The sequence below is a fragment of the Lichenostomus cassidix genome, chromosome Z (assembly GCF_008360975.1).
Source record: "Lichenostomus cassidix isolate B80296 chromosome Z, HeHo_3.0, whole genome shotgun sequence".
In the NCBI taxonomy this organism is placed as follows: Eukaryota; Metazoa; Chordata; class Aves; order Passeriformes; family Meliphagidae; genus Lichenostomus; species Lichenostomus cassidix.
The window spans coordinates 24,334,162-24,355,449 of record NC_139511.1 but is presented as its reverse complement, the minus strand read 5'-3'; the positions used below and the strand labels follow the sequence as shown (position 1 = coordinate 24,355,449).

At 40.8% G+C, this 21,288-nt stretch overlaps 2 protein-coding genes across 11 annotated transcripts in view; one reads left to right on the top strand and one right to left on the bottom strand.

Moving 5' to 3' along the window:
- The first annotated feature begins 201 nt into the window (after positions 1 to 201).
- TMEM215 (transmembrane protein 215) lies at positions 202 to 10,324 on the top strand. Its single transcript, XM_085041879.1, has one exon. It carries the CDS (start codon positions 2,006 to 2,008, stop codon positions 3,371 to 3,373), a length of 1,368 nt encoding a protein of 455 aa, XP_084898005.1. The 5' UTR covers positions 202 to 2,005; the 3' UTR covers positions 3,374 to 10,324.
- A 1,038-nt stretch (positions 10,325 to 11,362) lies between these two features.
- LOC146424542 (atrial natriuretic peptide receptor 2-like) overlaps positions 11,363 to 21,288 on the bottom strand; it is a 48,733-nt gene continuing 38,807 nt past the window's right edge. For 7 of the 10 annotated variants that reach the window (XM_085041870.1, XM_085041875.1, XM_085041869.1 and 4 more), the window contains 6 exons: positions 21,058 to 21,145; positions 20,143 to 20,282; positions 17,203 to 17,355; positions 16,461 to 16,559; positions 14,052 to 14,143; positions 11,364 to 13,510 (listed from right to left, as the gene is read on the bottom strand). In XM_085041870.1, coding sequence (XP_084897996.1) covers positions 13,361 to 13,510; positions 14,052 to 14,143; positions 16,461 to 16,559; positions 17,203 to 17,355; positions 20,143 to 20,282; positions 21,058 to 21,145 — 722 coding nt within the window. In that variant the 3' untranslated portion in view covers positions 11,364 to 13,360. Of the gene's footprint in view, positions 13,511 to 14,051; positions 14,144 to 16,460; positions 16,560 to 17,202; positions 17,356 to 20,142; positions 20,283 to 21,057; positions 21,146 to 21,288 lie in introns of all 10 variants that reach the window. The other 3 variants (XM_085041871.1, XM_085041872.1, XM_085041867.1) reach the window with 1 other exon arrangement.

The following is a 21,288-nucleotide window of genomic DNA, read 5'->3' as shown; positions in this document are numbered from 1 at the left end:
ATCTCAAAGGAGTAGGGTTTTGGGTTTTTCCCGGTTATGAACAGGATAGAAAATTAAACCATTTGCATTGTTGCTCAGCTGTATTAAGTGGCACTTGCTGGTCTCTTGATTTCTAGCTTGGAAAGACAATTTTAGCAATTGTGGCATGCTTTCCTGGAACTGGGTGATTGTTTTCCCTTCGTATCCCCTCCTGCTGGAAGCATACAATCTTGTCTAGAAATCACTCATAAAGGGACAAATTGAAGCCATTTAGTTCCACCTTTGTCCTGGCATTTTCTGTGTTTTTCTGTCCACTAACAGCTTGCCAAAGTAGATGTTCCCTCTTCCATCTCAGTAAGCCTGTCGCTTAAATTTGAAGGGCCATTTTTACTCCTGTTAGATATTCTGACATATACTTCAGCTCTTACAGCAATTTTCCTCTCCACTAATGCCACTAATATTTACATTTCTGTGTCCTTTTTCTATCTCTGAAGGACTGTTGATGAATACAGCTTCAGGTAATTGCTTTTCCCAGGCATCATAATTTGTTTTTCAACAAAATAACTGTTTCCAATTTTTTGAAAGACTATTCAAATGCACTAGAGGGGGTGAAGGAAGGTCAGGGAGCAGGAACAGTGACATTCATGGCATTAGTTACAAACATACTCCTAACTTCATAACTTACACTTTGCAACATTTTAGTTATGTGGGACAGGCTGGCTGAAGGTTAATCACTTCCTTTCATCCAGAATTTAGCTGATGGATAAAAAAAGGCATTATTCATTCCAATGTGAGGACATAAAAGCTGTGTATCTGAGTAACAGCAGATGGAAAGAAACAGCAAACTCTCACTCTGGAAAATAGGAGCTGATATGGTACAGTCATTTCTCATACAGCTAAATCCTGCACAGTGGCAAATGTAGAAGTTAACTTGTGCTAACTGGAAGGCTTTGAGTTTTAAGTCTTTCAGTCAAGAAAGGTATTTCTAACAGAGTCCAAAGCATTCCTGTTTCAGTCACTCTGCAACAGGTAAGAGGCTCAGTATGAATTTTAGTGGACAATTTTCTGGAGGACAAGTTGAAACAAGGATCACGGTCCATTACAAATTTTAATCTAAAACCCAGGCTATTGCCATTGGCTTAAAAACCCTCCCCACTGTGTACTTTTACTCCCATTTACTCATCTTTCAAATTAAACAATAAACACTGTAACTTGACACCCATTTATGAAGAAAGCATTCTCCAAGGCAGGAGTTGTTCCCACTTATGAAAGGATATTCTTGGGCTTGCTCTCCACAAGGCAAGTTGGAAATCTACAACAAAAATATACTCTGTTGATGTTGTGTGGTAGGGAGGGTAAATAAAACCCATGCTTTTCATGACTTGAGAAATGTTTGAGTGTTTTCCAAATTGGCTTCTCTGAGCTTTCCAAATTTGTAGTGTGAGGAAAATTAATCACGTTAATGGGAAAACTTAGAAAAACCATGGTTTCATGATTGTTAGTTCAGAGTGTCCCTTTCTGTTACCTTAATTTTCATGGAAGCTTTCTGGTATCACTCCTTTTTATCTCCCAGCATCTCTGCCCCAGGTGAAAGCATTTACTCCTTTGTATCACTGGCAACCTGCCTAAACGTGTTGCTGCCTTTCCACATTCCCACCTGTTTGAGATCCTTTTCTATACTCATTCAGCTAGTGGTGCTTACTTCAAATTACCATCACCGAGGTGCATCAAATCACAGGGACAGAACGTCACCATCACAGTCGGCGGGCCATGGATACCAAGAGAACTCAAACATCTAGGTTCACTCTTGGGGAGGGAACAACATCAGGAGAGGCTTTCTCTCTAAGGACCACCTTCGGGATGAAATCCAGCTGCAGCACAGCATCTCCTGAAGGCTCGCTCTCCACTTGTGCCTAACTCAGGAAAAGACTCAGGGCAGGACCGCTGTCTGTCCGGGAGAAGATTTACTTCGCAAGCCCCGTCCCCACCCAGGAAGAGGCTCAAGGCGCGGGGGCCTGCGCGAAGCATGCACATCCCGGCTTCCCAAGGAAGAACGCCCGTCCGGGGTTCGCTCCCCTTCGCCCACGAGGGAAAGGCTGCCCGCAGCGGCAGCGGCCGGCCAAGCAGCGCTGGCCATCAGGTAGGGGCAGCCCCGCCGAGCCCCCGCGCCGGCCCCGCAGCGTCCCGCTCCGGGCGGTGCTCGTACTCACGGCTGTGCGGGGCTCCGGTGGGGCAGGGCGAGGAGGAGGAGGAGGAGGCGGAGGCCGGGCAGGTGAACCCTGGCAGCCGCTGCCTTCCCAGCCGCTGCTGCTGGAAGCCGCCCGGTCTCTGTACCCCCGGCCTTCGGCAGGGTTTGAGCCCCTCGCGCCCGCCGCCAGCGTGGGAGGGCGCGGCGGGGCTGCAAACCGGGAAGCCGCTCCGACCGGCTCCGGGGAGCGAGGGAGCGAGCGAGAGAGGGAGGGAGCGAGGGAGGAGGCAAGAGGCAGGACAGCTCCCGGCCCCGTCCCGCCCTCCGTCTGCGGCTGCACCGAGGGGAAGCCGAGCGGGGCCGGCTGTCCGGGTGCTCCGCGCCGTTCTGCCCGGGAAACTTCGGAAGCTTGCCGGGGAGCGTCGGTCCTCTGCCCCGAGGGGCGCTCCGGTGGAGGGAAGTATCCCCGCGCGCAGCAGCTGGATGGCGCGGACCCTGAGACCCGACGACATCAATCCCCGGACGGGACTGGTGGTGGCTCTGGTCAGCGTCTTTCTGGTGTTCGGCTTCATGTTCACCGTGTCAGGAATCAAGGGAGAGACCCTGGGAGACATCCCGCTGCTGGCCATCGGGCCGGCAATCTGCCTGCCGGGCATAGCCGCCATTGCCCTCACCAGAAAGACCGACGGCTGCACCAAATGTCCCGAGAACATGCGTCCATGCTGTAAGGAAGTCAAGGACCGGGATGTCCTGGAGCTGCTGCGGACCCCCTCGGACCTGGAGTCTGGCAAGGGAAGTTGTGACGAGCTGGCCAGGAAAGCTTACCGCAAGGACAGGAGAGGGCTCAGGAGAGAGGACACCGTGTTCATCTGCACCACCAGCACCCCCGCCGCTGCCACGCCAGAGCGCAAGAGCCTCACCAAAAAGGTAGAGCAGGAGGAGATGCTGAAATACCTGGAGAGCTGTTACCCAGAGATGCCGGGGAATGTGTTCGTGGGAGATGGCTCCACATACAGTGCCTTGGAGAAGAAGAGCTCTTCTCCCAGCAGAGACAGCGCTCCTTGCCCTGACGTGGAAGACAACATTTTTGTGGCTCCTAAAGACAGTGTCATTGTCTGCTCTTACAAGGATAACAGCCCTTATGACAGGTACTGTTGTTACATAAACCCCACCGGAGTCAACTCAGACCAGGAGACCATTGTGTGAATGATGCATACTTTATATATATGTATGTATACAAAAACTGCAACTTCAACTTCTTGATAGGGGATAATATAGCTGACTGCATGGGACAATCCTGATACTATTTCAATTTAACGTGGTATGTGACTGATACTCAAACCTTTTGTGCCTGAAGTACGCTTTCTGTAAGTAAACAAGCATGTTTAAAGGTTAAAGAATCCAAATCTTCATTTTGGAAAGAAAGAAATTACACTTTAATTTTATTTTCTCCCTTTTCCTCCCTTTTGTTTTCCTGCTGCCTATTGTACCCAAGCCTGTAGGCACACTGGCAGGAGGGCAGCAGTGGCTGTCAGCTGAGATCAAGATCTGAATGAAACTCTGGAGCTGCTGTAGGAAAGAAAGTGGTGCTCTATGGTTGAATAAGTTTTTGAAATACTGTCACGTCATTTTGGGAGGGATTGAGAGATGTCAGCATGCACTCCAACAGCTGGCTCATGTTAGGGAGTGTAGAAGTCATTTGTCTGCCTTCTTCCTGGCAGAATTTTATTTTCCTCTGTGCCAGGGAATAGATGTGCTGACCCCATGGGCTCTTCTGAAAGTCTCCCAGGAACCTGATAGGCTCAGGAGAGTTTTCAAAGGCTAATCCATCATTAGTAGCATAAACGTAGAGGTGTTAGCTCAATTCTCCACTGGTCTTGAGTTCACTGGAATGTTTCTAATGCTTTTGGATTTTAGAGGCATACTCAACAAGGAGATTGCAGCATTACCATGACACAGTTCTTGCAGAGACTAGGAGCAGATGTCAGTGAACTCAGGTCTTTAAAATATACTTCAGTACCTCAAAAATCACTTCAGGAATAGAATTCTGTGAGTTATGTTCAGAGTGGGACCTGACTCTTCTGAAAATGCCATTTTCTTGTGCCTTTTCTAAAATGCCAGATGTTTCTGTATGGGGATTGCATGGTGACAGTCCACTCAGGGGTCTCAAAGCCATGCTTTGGTGGGGGAAGGGAACGGAGGACCTGACTGATGGATGTTTTTTCACAGCTTATGGATACATAGCAAGAAAATGTGAAGTGAGTAATGAGGATTAGCCATTCAAATTCACAGCCTGCCTACAGAAATACGAATCCTGGCTATTCTGTCCAACACTAAATTGCATGTTCCATGCTGTGCGTAAACGTCCTACCTGGCCTCTATGATGTGGGTGACAGAGATGTGGTATAACACAATGTGCATGCTAAGCAGCTACTCTAAGGGTTAAGGTCTTAGGGTGATGGTTGCTAAGGCATAGAGTAATTTGCTAACATCTCACAAAGCCCCAGTTCCTTCAAGTAAACTCCCACAACTCCAAAAAGTTCCTGTGTGATGAAAGTCTTAATAACGGTTCCTACTTAGCTGGTTTTTGTCAACCATAAGTTGTACCAGAGAAATGTATTGAGTTACCAGAGTAGGAAATAAGAAAACCAGCCGTTCTTTCTGAGATAGTGTGTAGAAAATTGAAAGGAATTTTGCACTCAAATGAGGCTTTTCATGGCCATGGAATTGTTTGGAAAGTGAATGTAAATTTTATACATATACTTGTATGTTTGTTTGTTTAGAAACTTATGTCAAATTGTAACAACCAGTCTCTGAAGATGTTTCCAGAAGGAAACAATTTTTTATACTGGATAGCTTGGTTTCTCCCAGACCAAATAAGGTGTTAATGCTTTGGGCAGGCTTTGATGGGGCACTGGGATACTAGTAGGATAAATACAAAAACACTAGTTAGTTTAAGTCAGGCAAAGATTCTGAATAGGTGGTCACAGGCAGTTCTGCTGCTCAGGCATGCAGCCACAGTACTGTGGTAATAACACCTACACTCTGTACAGCCCAAGCTTTATCCAATGAGCAGAGGAATTCCACAAAAACAGACCCTCTCCCTGACATGTTCAACTTCCACATAAAAGCATTCTGTTGTTGTCAGCAGCTTGCCTCCTACAGGCTTAGTCACTGCAGGACCTCATTCTGCAATGTACAGAGTAGATAGTGAATGGCACCAAAAGTCTTATTTCATGACCTCTGAAGCCAACAGCTAAAACATTGTGGATGAACATGATGAGGAGTAGGGTCTTCTGCTTTCTGTTTTCAAGGGAAAGCAGGCGAGGGTCTCATTGTGTGACATGGGGTACTCAGCATCCCTGGAGATCGGACCCATGAGAAAACAGGCTATGGGTCCTTCCTGCTGCCTTTGACAGGGTTGTGAGTAATCGCTTGCCTTGCATAAGAGAGCACGGCACCAGCCGGCTAGGAACCTAGATTTGTACAGTTTTGCAAATATATATATAGGAATCAGTCAAGTTTTTCCATTTTGTCTAGGATTAGATGTTCTCTGTCAAAAGTTACATGGACTTTTTCAAGACAAGACGGCAAACTCTAGTGACAAATGGAATAGTAAATCTATAACTTGATATACAGACATGGAGATTTGAATCATGTGCTTTATTCCATTTTTAGTGTAAAAACAAGAGAATATTTGTATTATAGCAAAGTTAATGGGAGTGAAAGCTTCCCACAATAGAGAAAGAGGTACAAAAAATTTGTGTTTAAAATGTGATATTTACAGGCAATGTCATCCTTCTATTCATTCAGCTGAGGTAAGATTTCATAATGAAATACAACTTTAAGCAATAGTTCTAGGCTAATCAACCATAATTCATTAAAGTTGTTTATTAAATGTGTGAGAATTCAAAATCAGAGAATATATTAGTACTGCCTCTGAAACCTCTCTTTACTTTTCCTTTCTTTTCTGCTAGCTTAGCAGAGAATGAAATGGAAATGGATTATTTTGGCAATTTTAAAAATAAGAATTTGTTAATTTGAAAATTAAAGGGGTTTAGATATTTTTGGTTTTTTGGGGGGTAGGTATTATGGGGGGCTGTTTTGGTTTTGTTTGTTTTTGTTTTGGGGGGGTTGTGGTTCTGTTGGTTTTTTGTTTTCTTTTTAATAAAGTGACCTTTTTATAGTTTTGCCACAAGAAATCCACTGCACATTTGATTGCAGACAGCATGACAGCATTTTCAATTTTTTTATACAAATAACATGCCCAGACCTGAAAGCACCTGGGACTTAATTTTTCTTCAGCTCATGTGGACACTAGAACTTATGGTATCAGTGCTGATCTAAGAACAAGCAGGATGCTTTTCAGAGGCATCTTCAAATTCAGATTTGACTTCAGGATACTGCAGCTTGGGGTGTGATTCCAAGCTGTGACCAGAGATGAGAGCTTCTTTCTCTTCTTGCTACTTTAAAAAACCTCCAGGTCAAAGTCCCACTTCTCTCTTCAGTGCTGTCGTCCAAACAACACATGCAGTTATAGGAGAGCTCTGTTTGGGGGATAAATATCTTGGGGAATAAATATCTTGGGGAATAAACGTCTTGGGGGATAAATGTCTTCTGAAGCACATATTGTTGGGTCCTAAAATAATGGGTGGCAGAGTGTATAAAGCATTTGAAGGAAAAGAGGTATTTGGACATTCAGAGAAGGTTCCTAAGATATATCAACTTTATTTTTGGAATAGCATTTGTCTAGTGCTACAGTGTAGTTTATCATCTTTTAAGAGACAATGTGATACACTGATTAACATAGGGCAGTTTTATGTGGCTGTGTTTAAATGTCTGTTGTCACAAGTAGCATTTTTACAGTCTTATAAGCTGATCACTGCAAAGTCTTTAACAGACAATTTGAAGTTTTAATCAGCATGCATTTTGTCCTCCTGAGTGCAAAACAGTAGCTGGTTCTTTTGGCCTGGAACTGAACAAGCAGGAGGTGAGTGTGCTCCGAGTATGTGTCCCTCATGACTGGTTTTGTATTCTTGATCTGCATTCTGCAGAAATGTCATGCTTTTGCAAAGACAGTTCCTCCCTCTCTGATCCAAACTCTCTGCAGTCCTGGCTCAAGTAAGTATTTATTATGTTGTAATTACTGGAGTAACAGCTACTGTGAACCCCTCTCACAATTTCTGCTGCTACATACCAGACTTCGTATAGTGAGCTTTTGTTGTTGGCCAGAGTGGTAGAATTTGACACTACACATCCATCCAGTCTAAGCTGTTATGTTGAGACATTCAATTATATTGTCAGTTCTTGCAGCACAGGCTTGGAATTTTGCCATGGGTTTGAGACGAGTGACTGTCAGGCCACCAAGAACTTCACACCTGATTTTCATGTGTGCGTAGGGACTAACCTATTTACTTGCAGAGCAAAATCAGCACACAGGACCTTGCCTCCCAGCATGTTGCCAGTAAAGCCATGGCATAGGAAAATTTTGAGTCCTGAAAGGTTTCTGTCTACGCTTCTAATATCAATTGTATTAAAACTTGTAGAGGAGTTTCCTAATACGTAGGCTAGAGGTGTTCTCTTGACACTCTCGTAACACACAGCATGGGGCATGAGCTGCAAAGCATCTCATGCTGAGCCCATTTCTACTCTGCAGCCAGTCTGCACATGCAATCCCTACTGGGACAGCTGTCTGCAGATATATCACTTCTCTGCTGGTATGGACCCTCTTATGTCTGGAAACCACAGAGACAGTGGAGTCTAGAAGTCACTTTCCATGCACCCTGACAAATATTTATTGGTAAGCATTATCTTTACTTTAGCAGTCCTATCAGTGCTAGAATTCCAGACCCTCTATGTCTTTACCAGACATGGAGATTGAGCTTTCAATAGTTTTTAAATCATTGTTTATTTTGTGTTCAGAACACTTGCATTAGCCTTGTGTCAGGTAAATAGAAGTGTTTATGCTAAATGTTTGTACTTGCAAACTGTGTCCTGGATAGTTGTATGTATATATGTTCTACTTCTGTCTGCAAGGGCAGGTAAAAGAATCTATAGTCGTAGCAACATATTAATTTGGGATCTCCTCAGAGGTGTTTTTCCAACACCTTACCCAACCTTTCTGCCTCAAGCCTATTGTTGGAATTTAAAATTCCTTCCATTCTTTAAGAGAAAATAGTTTTTCTAAGACTAGCTCTGTTTTGGCTCTTTAAGAACATACCATTCTTTCAACAGAGTTAAGACATTCCAGGTCTGTGTTTCAGTATAGCCCCTGTGAAATCCTGGCAACTGAAAACTGAATTTTTCCAGTGCTTGACATTCAGCATTTCCCCAAACCATTGACAAAAGCCCTGAACCTTAAGTCAATTCTGAAAGATTCAGTTCTAGCATTTTTGCTACCTAAAGTGTCATCACTTAGGGAGTGAAAAAGGGTTAACACCTTGAAAATCTGGCTCTGTACTTTCACAGGTTCTAGTGAGAGTAGAACAGAAGTTTTCATAAAAGCAAAAGAGACCAAAAAGGCATCACATACAGTATTTCATTACTTTGTCAGATTAACTGTGTTAAATTCTGATCACAAAAGCAGTATGTTTAGTACACTGTTCCATCTGTGTATCATGTCTTTGGTAGCTTACCCGGATGGCCCCTCAGGTAGGGACAGAGAGTGTTTTCCTGCCTGAAGGCACGATACAAGAGCTACAGAAAAAATTACCATGTAGCAGAGTTCTGAATTTAGATCTCATAAAAACATTTATTTTCACACCACTGTATTCTAGTATGAAACACAGTAATAATCAGCAATTTTGCACGGTCATGAACATAAGGATGCTACTACATTTGCTTCATATTTGGCACTCACTGATAGGAAGTACTTTTTTGTTGCTGTTGAAATCCTAGGCAAATTTCCCAAAGGTGTAACACTAAACTTTTCATGTGGAGCTTCAAAGTCAAACCGACAGCTATATGAAAACTGTTGAATGCAGTTGGAATTTTTTAAATTCAGTTGAAAATTGTTGAATTTTTGGAATTTAATTCTGAAAAGGATTGAATATATGTTTAAGACACAGTGGAGTGGAAAGGTGATGTACAAATAAGAAGACAGGGTAGGTTGGTTTGCTGTGGGAACCAGATGACTGTGGTTACTATGCTGTGGGACATTAAATAGCATCATGTAGACTCATGAGTGTTCTTTGGAAAGTTTCAGTAATTAGGGTTCCCACACAAACAAATTCTAAACACCCACTCTGTCACATTTCAAACTGTGGTTGTTTTATATCTCTATATCAGAAAGTGCATTTAAATTTAAACCCAAATTTACATTAGGAGGAAAGGCAATTTCCCCATATTTTATTTGGAGAGAACATTTTATTGCAAAATATTTTATCTTTGAATTCCAGTTTAGAATGTAAAACAAAATGGTACAATGCAATGTTTTATACTGAAGTAGGGAAGAATTGGGAGAGTAATTAGGAGGACAAAGTACTCATTAGCTGAAAAGCAGATGGTACTCAGCTGGAGTATAATCAGAACAATCTTGTATAGCCTTGTCTTTTTACAGGTTTGAAAGGACAGCCCCAGAAAGACACTCAAAAAAACCAAAGATTTCTACTTTTGAGATCAGTTCAGATGGAAGGGCTATTAGTAATTTTTAGGGGTCTGAGTGGGTGGGAGAGATGTTCTGCAAGCTGGGGAATCTCATACTAATCTGACATAGATCTTAAAGAGATGCTGCATCCTTTGACTGCGCAGTCAGGCTCAGCACTCATATTATGCCCCTGCACTGTTTGCAAAGGATACCTGATTTCACTTCACTTTTATTTAAATAAATTAATTTATTTCATTTGGCTAATTACCTTGACAAAGAAGCAGATAACTTTTCTGTTTACAAAAAAAAAAAAAGAACCTTGGAACTGGAAACCCCACACACATAACAATAAGAAGCTAAGTATAATATGTTTGCTACCTAATCTAGGGGATAAAGAACAACTTTTTGGTGGCAAAACACAGTCCTTTTCCAATGCCCATGGTTTGAAAAAAATCTAGGAGGTTTTACACTTGGAAGTACATTAATGATTTTTTGGCTTTACTTGTTGTGATTTTTTAAAATATTGTGATTATTCAGTCTGTTCCTCAATATTCAAGTTGAAACAATATAGTGAAGGTTTATCAATCTAATAAAAGACTTTGATAAGTCAGTTTTTGTGTTGTGTGATTTTTTTAATGTTCCTGCCTGCATTCTCACTGCCAGGTAGATGGAGCTGCAATAAACAATAATCAGAATGCAATCTCACCATAAAATCACCACATCATGAATAGAGTATTAGCATCCTCTGTATTATCTTGCATGACAGTAGAAAATGAATGGCCACTGAGTGAAGAAATGAAGTGATCTATAAAGTACATATCACCTTCACTTCTTCAGCTCTATTATTGCAATTGCTTTCCCATTTTCTAGCATGGATATAATCATCAAGGAAAGGAAGAACACATCACATACTTATAGTATAGAGTGCCATTTCATAAAAGAACACTTGCTAGATTAGCTGACTAGCTCCAAATCTGGGATGTGAACCTCTGTGGACTTAAAGCATCTCACAGATGAGAACTGTGCTTGTTATACTTCAGCTTTACCAGCTGGTATCTGAAATATGGCTGTAGCCATTGACTACATCTGTCAAAATGTCTGAGATAAATCTTAAAATACTTGTCAAATGACTGAGGATACTTCTGTTTGCATCTGTAACATTCACTACTGTACTTCTATCTTTTGGAGTCAGTCATATGATCACAGTCATCAGACAAACTGACATTAATAAGGACTACTGCTTCAAGTAGCAGGAAAGATATGACAGAGTCAATGGTCCTTCGAAAATAATCTAGTTATCGTTCTGGAGATGTTCTGTTCGAGGAGAGGATCAGGAAGTAACAATAAAACTGAGGTAGGCTGACCCAGGCTCTCTTCAAGCTGTAGCTCTTTTATAGAAAACCACCAGACTCCAAGCCTCCTGAAGTCAGCAAGAGTCTCTACTGTCTTCAGGAGAACTTTAGTACTACCCAAGGACTTGTCAGTGGTGAAAGCTGTAAATCCAACAAGTTTGCTATTTGTCACTCATCACTAATTTATATTTAGAAGATTTTAAACTCATAAGACACTTGTTTTAAAGCTTTTAATTTTGTAGACAACATTAAAATAAAGCAGAAGAGTTAAAACTGAAATACTACAGACAAAGCATATGCTTTCACATGCACATTTGATAAGGATTTGCATCTTTTTAAAAAATGTAAACAAATACTCATTAAAAGAATAATGTAAACTATTTAATACATCATGAAGTACTATAATAGAGCAGAGAGTTTAACAATATTTAGATAGCATTTAGATAAAGGAAATGGTTTCATTAGAGGATATCTCTGGGATCCTACTCAAAGGTTTATTCTGCTAAGATTACAAAAGCAGTAACTGTACTATACCTTCTAACGTGAAATTCAAAAACAGAGAAAAGAATTTTTAAGCTTAGAAAAAATCTGAAACCAATAAAAAATTTTGGTTTTAAAAGATTTGGCACAGGAGATCTATGTTGGGATCTCCTGTGCCAAAATCAGCTATGTCTACATCCCTTGCTGAGATTCTGGTTCCAGTCAAGTGGCAGATACAGAGAGTCACAGACTTCTGAGACATAATTTCACTCAGAATGTTCTACATTTTTTCTGTGTATTTCAATAAAATTTTTCATAATTTGGTAGGATTTAACTTTCTACCTCTGTTAGGCATCTCTGAAAAATCTATCACTAGTGCTGCATTTACTTTCCACAGAAACTGAAGACAGACTGTAGTGTGACTCTCCTATCACACAGCACGTACTTGCAATTAAAAGTTGTAGCTATGGTAGCTACATGGGAACATGAACGAGTAGTCAGCTGCTTGTTTAAGCTGCACAAATTTCTAGAAAAATTGCAACTACATGCATGTTTTTGTACTTACATCTAGGATCAGGGACAGACTTGAGTGTAAGGGAGCCGAATAAGAAGGAGTTAAGTGGTTCTATGTCACTCAAAGTCCTTCCTTTTCACCTCCTCCCAGTTAGCCTTATCTGGTCTGGTTCACATTCTGGTGGAACTGCTGTGACTCTTGGTATCCTTTGTCTCTCAGTTTCACTTCTCTCATTCTGTTAGATTGTTTGCTAATCAGTTGAACTGGAAATGGCTACATTCTTCAAAATAGATTAGCCTTGAAAAAAAAGCCTTTAAAGAAAATCAACACCAGCAATGTTCATAGAATCATGCTCATCTAGAGATTACTCCACTTGTAGTGATGATTCTCTCTTTACAGGAAATGCTGGCTCAGGAATGACCTTTCCTAAAGTGTGTCCTAAATTACACAGTGACTCAGAGGGCTGCCTGATTTCACTGACAGACAGCTAGGTTCACTGCCACTTTAGTCAAAGCAGCAACATAACATCAGCTAATACTAAGAGCTGTTTTTTAAAGAAATCCCAGAGCAGCCACAGACAAAGGCAACTGTAGTGAACTTTATTCAGTTTAGCAACAGCATACAATGTCTTGCATTTCTCTCCCAAGATTTTTCAGATCACTGCAACAAGATGGCAGGTGTCACTAGGAATTGGCTGTATGGAAACACACCACACTTTCTTCTTAATTCTTTCTATGCCCCACACAATGGAGATGAAATGGAAGTAGGAATACAAATTCCTGTTTTGATTTATATCCACTATAATTTCTCTGCTTCATCTTTTTTTGATGATCTTACTTTCTCACACAATACACATCTCATTTTTCCCTTTCATAGCACAAAACTAACCACACCCACAAGGTTTATGATACCACTAAACAGCAACACTGCTCTGTCTCCTTTCTTGTGGGAGCAGATTTTGAAATCACGGTGGCTGCTGCCAGAGAATTACCCATAAAAACCAAATCAATAAGTAACACTAGCTTTTACCCTGGGTGCTGGTGGGCCAGTTCTATGCAATATTCCTTAAGAGGAGTTTTTGCTTTTTTGTGTATTCAGTGCCACTGCTGGAAGAGACACCTGTAAATAAAGCCTGAGCTTATACATTCACAAGGCAAAAGGGGTGGATTATCTCTTTTCTAGTTCCATAATTTAGCAGCATAACCTAACAGACCGAAAGCAGAAGGGATAGTGGAGTTAATGAGTGACTAGGAAGCAGGAATTCAGACAGGCTCACTGGGAAGGACACCTGGTATCAGACTATATGAAGCTCTCTTGGCATCTTGAGGAGTCACAGAAGTGCTGGTGACTACCTTCTGGGTGACAGAGGCTTTCTTACCTTCAAGCCAATATGTAACCATGTCTCCTTTCCCCTAAGAAAGAAAATTAGTCCTGGGGTTATAATACTATCTGCCATGTATGAAATATACAACTCAAAACAAGTCCCAAAAGGCAATATATGTGCCTGTCAGCTACTTTGCATAGAGGAAAAATGAGGCATAAAACCTTGCCTTAAGATAATAGCAGTAGTATCAATTAAAAAAATTCTTTGAATCCAATCCAAAACTGGGTCCACAAGTATGTTAATTCTCTTGTGGAACTCACATGATGATTTGTGATGTCTCTGAAAGACCTTGTTTCATTTCAAGCAGTTGTGACAGCAAATGTGCCATGCAGGACTTCCAAGCTTGACTAAGTCCTTAATCTCTGATTTACCAGGTTTGTCCCATGAACAAGCCTATGGCTTAAAACTTTAGCATGTTCTCTTCAGGTATGGGAATCAATCTAACCAAAGTACTGTGAGATATATAGGACTGCAAGATATAGGGGACTGCATGGGTTAAAATTCAAGGACTCCAGAGTACTTTCACACTCTCCTCCCTGAAAAGCTGAGTATAAATGTTGCATACACACCTTGACTTGTAAATTCCCACGGCATACTAACACATACTCTCCAATCTGCTCCAACAGCTGGTATGCACTTGAACTGCACTGTATTTTAAGAGCTGGAAAGAAAGATAAATATTATATTAGCAAACAATTTATACACCTAAGACAAATCCGTCTCCCAATGGGTGTAAAAAATTTCAAGACTCATTACTGAACTCCCCCTTGGGCTTTTTTTCAAGTCTTTGATTGCATTCCTTTTTATTTGTTATTTGAAATGTTTGCACACAAGGTCCAGCATCCTGACCTGTTTGTGAGAGCATCTCAGGACAGATATGTGACTGTCAACAAACACTACTCTTCATATTCAGTATCTAATAGTATTTGTGTAGTTGTCTAGCTACTGATGAACGTCCTTTTCATCTGGTGAAGAAAACCATACACAGTTCTACCTCCTGGTCAATAAAGGACCAGTGCTTTCTTTGCACATACAGTTTTCAGGAAAGTCTAAACATTAAAGAAACTGTCATCCTTGCTCTGGCTCCAAACCTGTAAATAAAGACAGGCCTAACAGACAATACTAACATAATTCCACAATTTTTTAATAATGTGATTTTTCATTAGTTGAGATTTTATCTTCATATAAACCGTGTAAACCTCACCCGTCTTGACTTTTGCAAATAATGGAGGAAGAGCCAAGGAGAAGGACAAATAGAAGAAATTCTACTTTTACTGGAAAGCAAAATTTTGCCAAAACTTTAAAAAATTTAGAAACAGTTGGGTTTTTTTTCACCTGTAATGTACTGTGACAAGGAGTGAATCATTATGCTTCTTTGTTTAAAAAAGATCCCAGATGATAATAGGACTCGCTAAGATTGTCCTATTGATTTTTCTTATATCAGAAAATGACAGTTTTGTAATGTCCACTGTAATTGGTTTGTTTCAATATTTTTAGAGTCTCAGAACACTGCCTGTAGATCAGGAAATATATGTTTCAACATATATTATGTATATAGATATAGATCTATATAGATATATATATAGAGATACATATCAGAAATAATCCTGCAGTAGATACATTATATTTCACTTTGTCAATCTGCTTGAGAACAAGACACTACCATTCAGATTGCAGGTGATAGCATTTTTAATGCACATTGCTAATAATTAACCTAAGTTAAAGCAATCGTCTTAGGGTTAAAATATTTTAATGTAATTTGAGGTCCTCAGATGTATGTGGCCAGGAAAAGAGGGAGAGAAAATACAGGCTTGAAAGATAAAAAGCTCTGTCTTTATACTTAAGTCTATAGTGTTGACGTGCCACCTGAGAAAGAGACTGGCATACAGAACAAAAGATAAGCCATGAAGAATGATGGAAGCAGATTTTGAAGGAGTTAGTTTTAAAGGAGTTCAGATAAGATAACATAATGAGCATGAAAGGAGTTATCTGGGAGACTGACAGAAAGAAAATGAAGTTATAGGTAGCATTTAATAATAGCATTTGCTTTGGAAAAATAAAAATTGTGAGAGGCAATGGATGTTGGTGATTCTCAAATCCTTTCAAAACTATCATGTAGGACCACTCCGCTGCCTTTCTGTCTTGTTTTTAGTGGATCATGATAGATGTTGAAAGCTTCAGTTTTTATCATGAAATTAAACTTGAAGAATCTTGTATGTGCCTAGTTCAAATCCATTTACAATGCATCGCAATGTGAGCCTTAAAACTATTTAAGCCTAAAACTATTCAGCTTCATTTAATGAATGAAAGGAAACAAGCCATCAGGGTTCTTTGATGTTGAATCACTCTGGGTTTTTTTTCTCTCAGTTCTTGTAGATCAGGCTAAAATATTTCAGAACCAATAGTTCCTGTTGGCTAAAGATGAAGCTCACTAGCTAAACTTGGAGCTCTGTTATCTCTTGGGAAGTGAAGGTGAGGATACTTCCACAAAATTTCTATTTAATCTCTTTGCTAGAGGACACATATATAATCTTCTATACTAGTTAGACACAGACACAGCTCCTATGGTGTCCTATTATTTTTTGTGTTCTCCATTAGTGAAAGTTATCAGCAATAAAAGAGGAGTAGTGAAAATATTTTTACTTATAAATCCAGCTGGGTGCCAGGCACAAATAGAAACAGTGCACATAACCACTTGCCTCTCATTTTATTTTACTGTTACCTTATTTACTGTAGAGAACAAAGCCACAAAAATCCATTTCTGAGACTTGAGAAATAAGGCCATCTGTTTAGGTAAATGGTCATAGAGAATATCACCCTCATAATTTGTCCCTAGGCAGACTGGATCCAGAAATCAAGAACGTCCTTACAGGATTTGCCATCATTTTAATAAGTCAGGACTCAAAACTCAGCATAACATTTTTTCAGAACTAATTCAGGGATGATTAAAACCCCACGTGCAGTTTGTTCCTTATTACCTTCACTCGTAGATTCCATCCTGGAAGCCGTGTTCACAGTATCTCCAAATAAACAATACCGTGGCATTTTGGTTCCAACTACTCCAGCTACAACTGCCCCTGTTATGAAATAGAAAATAAGATATATTGTATTTATAAATCACATAATCAGTCATACAGCCTTATGGCTGCTTCCTGCACTAACTTGTTAACTGGATAAAGACTGAGTGTCAGCATTGTCTTTACATGGGTTACACATCTGTCTTACAAGTGATTTGAAATATAGAAGATATGATTTCTTGGTAAGGCTATGTATGCTGATTAATTGGTAGATGCTGGGCTGCACAGAACATGTCCAGCTCTGGCTGTCTATCTAGAAGGAGTTGCAGGCATACATCAGATTAGATCAGGGAGCTGGGAGCCTGAGAGTGAAGGCTAGATCAGAGTGTCAAGAAGCAACTCACTGTTTTGTGAAAAGAACAGCTGATAAAGATAAGTAACAGACACAAAATGAGAGTTCTAACTCACATCAGCAAACGCACTGGGGCTGTGGGGTGTTTCCAATGTTCTGTTCCACATTGAGGTACCAACATCCCATGTATCCAGTAATTGATTTTGTTGGGATGATCTCTATGATATGTTCCATTGCATATCAAGAAATTAACTTTGCTTTTAATGGAGGGGAAATGGCCACTACAGATGCATTTACAGATGCATTCCTTTGTTAAGCCAGAGGAAGACTCTTGCAGCTCTCTTCACATACCTGAATGTATTCCTGCTCTTATCTTTAGAAGGGTATTTGGCTTGTGTGGGATCTTAAAAGTCTTGCAGACATCCAGAAGGTCTAAAGCCATGCTTGCAATCTCACCAGCATGAAGGATCCCATTCTCCTTGGGTACCCCTGACACCACCATGTCTTAACACAAAAATGCAACAGTATTAACCTTTGGCATTACACACAGATTTATTAAAATATACTGCCTACAATAAAAAAGTTCAAAAGATAAAAATGAGAAAGAAGCCCTATTCCTTCATATCCAGAGGCAGACTTGTGCCTGCTGAGCAAAGAAAGCCAGAAAAAAATGAAGGCTAGGGCAACACCTCCTGTGTTACCTTAGCTATGAAAAATGTTGTATTTCCTTCTTACTTCTCCATAAGCTTTATTCCCTCCAACCCTTTCTTTCTACCTCCTTCCTTCCACTGAGAATGCTTAAAATGGGACAGGCAGTGCAAATCTGGCAGTTTGGTACCCTTTATCGTTGGGATGATGCAATAAAAAAAGGCAATGACTCCAACTAGGCATTGCCCTTAGCTTCCTGCACTGTGCTCACAACACTGATGATGGGGGGGTCTGGGGGTCCCAGAGTGGTTAGCTGGAGAACCATGACTGTGAGAATGATAAACTCCCACTAAACCCTGAACTTATGTAGGATTTGCTGCTCTAGTTCAATCCCTGTAAATCTATGGCATTTAATGAAATTCATCCAATAGTACTCAAAGAACTCTCTGAAGCCATTGCAAGACCTCTGAAAATGCTTTTTGAATAGTCTTGGAAATCTGGAGAGGTCACAGTCTACTGGAAGCTGGAAAATGTTGTCCAAATTTTCAAGAACAGCAAGAGGGATGGCCCTGCAAAATACAGGCCTGTCAGTCTCACTTTTCCAGTGCCTGGTAAAATTACTCAGAAAATTTTTCTGGAAGGTGAAAATGAAAAATACCTGAAGTACAACACTGTCATTGATCGCAGCCAGCACAACTTCATGAAAGGAAAGTCCTGTTTGTGAAATCTGATTTCCTTTTATGACAGGATAATCCACCCAGCAGATCAAGTGAAGCCAGCTGATGTAATTGTCTTTTTGGATTTCAGTAAAATTTTCAATACTGGCCCTGCCAGGATCCTTCTGAACAAACTGTCCAGCACACAGCTGGATAAACAGGTTATGCAAGGGGTAAGCAACTGGCTCATGGGTTGGGTACAAAGGGTTCAGTGAAAGGGGTCACATCAGACTGGTGACTGTCACTCATGGGGTTCCACAGGACTCCATCCTCAGCCCTGTGCTTTTCAACATTTTCCTAAATGGCTTGGACACAGGACTGGACAGGATACAAAGTAAGTCTGCCAATGCTATTAAATGGCCTCAAAAGCAGAGAGGATCTGCTAAGTAACCTTGAGAAATTAGAGGGCTGGGCAATCACTGACTTCATGATGTTTAAGGGAAAGTGCTAGATTCTGCTCCTTGGATGGGGCAACCCAGGATGTACAGACAGACTAGGAAATGAGACACTGGAGAGCAGCCCTGAGGAAAGGGGTCTGGGGGTCCTGGTCGACAGAAAGCTGAAGATGAGCCAGCAGTGCCCTGGCAGCCAGGAGGGTCACTTGTGTCCTGGGCTGCATCAGGCACAGCATTGCCAGCAGGGCAAGGGAGGGGATTGTCCTGCTCTGCTCTGCTCTGGGGCAGCCTCACCTCCAGTGTGGGGGCAGTTTTGGGTGCCACAATACAAGAAAGATATAAAGCCATTAGAGAGCATCCAAAGGAGGCCATGAGGATGGTGAAGGGCCCTGAGGGGAAGCCATATGAGGAACTTCTGAGGTCACTTGGTCTGTTCAGCCTGGAGAAGACTGAGGGGAGACCTCACTGCAGTTACAACTTCCTCAGGAGGGGAGGAGAGGGGGCAGGCACTGATTTTTTCTCTGTGGTGACAATGACAAGACCAAAGCAAGTGACCTGAAGTTGTGTCAGGGGAGGTTTATGTTGGATATTAGGAAAAGGTTTCTCACCCAGAGGGTGGCTGGGCACTAAACAGCTCCCCAGCGAAGTGATCACAGCACCAGCCTGACAGAGCTCAAGAAGTGCTTGGACAATACTCTCAGGCACATGGTGTGAGTCCTGGGGTTGGTCCTGTGTGGGGCCAGGAGTTGGACTCTATGATCCTTGTGGGCACCTTCCAACTCAGGATATTCTATGATTCTTTGATTCTATTACTGTGTAGGGCAAGGAACAGGTCTATTAGGGATCTCTGGGGTGCATTTGTATGGGAATTTTATGCACGTGTTCAACAGTTCCACAGAGAAAAGAGAGTGGGGTTTTTTTCCACATCTCTTACAGGATTTCCTGTCTGTCTCATGCAAAAGATTTCCTGAGGTTTTTGATAGAACTCTATTTTAATGGTAGTCAATCCCCAGCAGATTCCCATGGTAGCAAATATAAAGCCACTTTCCTAAAAATTCAAAGAGAAGAGGCAGTCAAGCTCCTACAGTGTATTAGGAGAGAGAAGATGGCTATGATCTTTGCAAAACAGACAGATAATAAAGCTTAGGGTATGGCATCTCTGATCCCATGTAGAAGGTAATTTTTAGTTGTCTTCCTGTGATACAGAAGTTGCTAACTGGGATTAATCTGCTGCCAAGATTTAAAGACTGACCTTACAAGTCATAGGAACCAAATTACCAGCAGCAATATTTTAGTCATTTCATTTGTCCCATTCACAACACTCATCAATTATACAAATGATTAAAGGTATGCAGGAAAATGTTCCTAAAATTTGCTAGGGCTCTGGTAGGACTCATCTCCTAATTGTTTTACGTGGTCTTCCCAGTGGTCAGAAGCTTTCCAAATCTGCTTCAGCTGTTCCTCCTTCTCACCAGAGAGTCTCTATGCTGATGCCCCAGGTCCCATCACTGTCCACAGATCAAGGAACTTACAGGCATCTCCTATTGTCTCCACCTTATAGACATCATAGTTATCTATGATTTCATCAAAAGTGGTATAAAGCTTGTTCAAAAGATCTACCACTTGGTACGGTGTGCTGCTGCTGGACAGCTCAGTGAAGCCAACAATGTCACTGTTAAAACACAACAGAAAGAGCATACTCATCCACGGTCTTAATCATTGCTGATTAGTAATCATAAACACACAGTAAAAATTTCTCAATGCAATTATATAAACCTTCTCTTTTCAGTATTTCTTTTACCAAGAAAGAAAAACTATCTTATTGGATAATTTTGTCTTCATTTATTTAAATTGACAGAAGACTCTATCCATTTAAAAGGACAGGCTGACCTAAGCCTTTTTGCTTACCAATGCAGTAGAGTGTTTTTTACAGCTAGACTTTAACCTGTAACAGACTAAGATCTTCAATTTTGGGCTATGTATAAATGAAAAAAAGGGAAGTTGATATCTGTTAATTTACTACAAGTGAAGACATGCCATTTATATATTGCTTCCTGAAGATATAAAAAAGTGAAACTGAAAATCCATGTGGACTCTAAGGACAGACAAATTTTCTCTACACAATTAAATGGTGGATTCTTTACTTAGGCCTATCTTATGAAACACACATTCATGCATGCGTACCACATGCAAATTGCAAATCATATTAAGTGACATGCTGCTGTTTATTAGAGCTCCAGAGTAATGTAATTTTTATTTAAGTAATCATAATTAAAAATGGGGACGTGTGAGAATTTTGAAAGACATTCTCTTGCAAAGCCACCTGTTACCATAGATGGCAGTTTAGACAGAAATTCTGTACTCAGTTAGGAGCTTCACCTCTGCTAGAAGCCTAGAATTTTCTTCTGTAGGAGACAGTTCTAGTCCTATCTTTCATTTATATTTACCTGAAAAAGATGGTGGCACTTGAGTAACTTTGAGCTTGTGCATGTTTTCCCTGCCTGAGATCATCTGCTACTTGTTTCGGCAACATACCTGTTGTAGAAAGTAGAGAACTGTTAAACTTTCTACATGGATCACTGTTAATCTTTTTACATGGATAAAAGCACATATTAAACATAACATGTTTGTTTAAAGTCACAAAACATGTTCATAAATGCCAAATATTATGATGGTGA

What these genes read in the sequence shown, in the direction of transcription:
- TMEM215 (XM_085041879.1), top strand. Translation starts at nt 2,006, where the DNA reads ATGCACATCCCGGCTTCCCAAGGAAGAACGCCCGTCCGGGGTTCGCTC.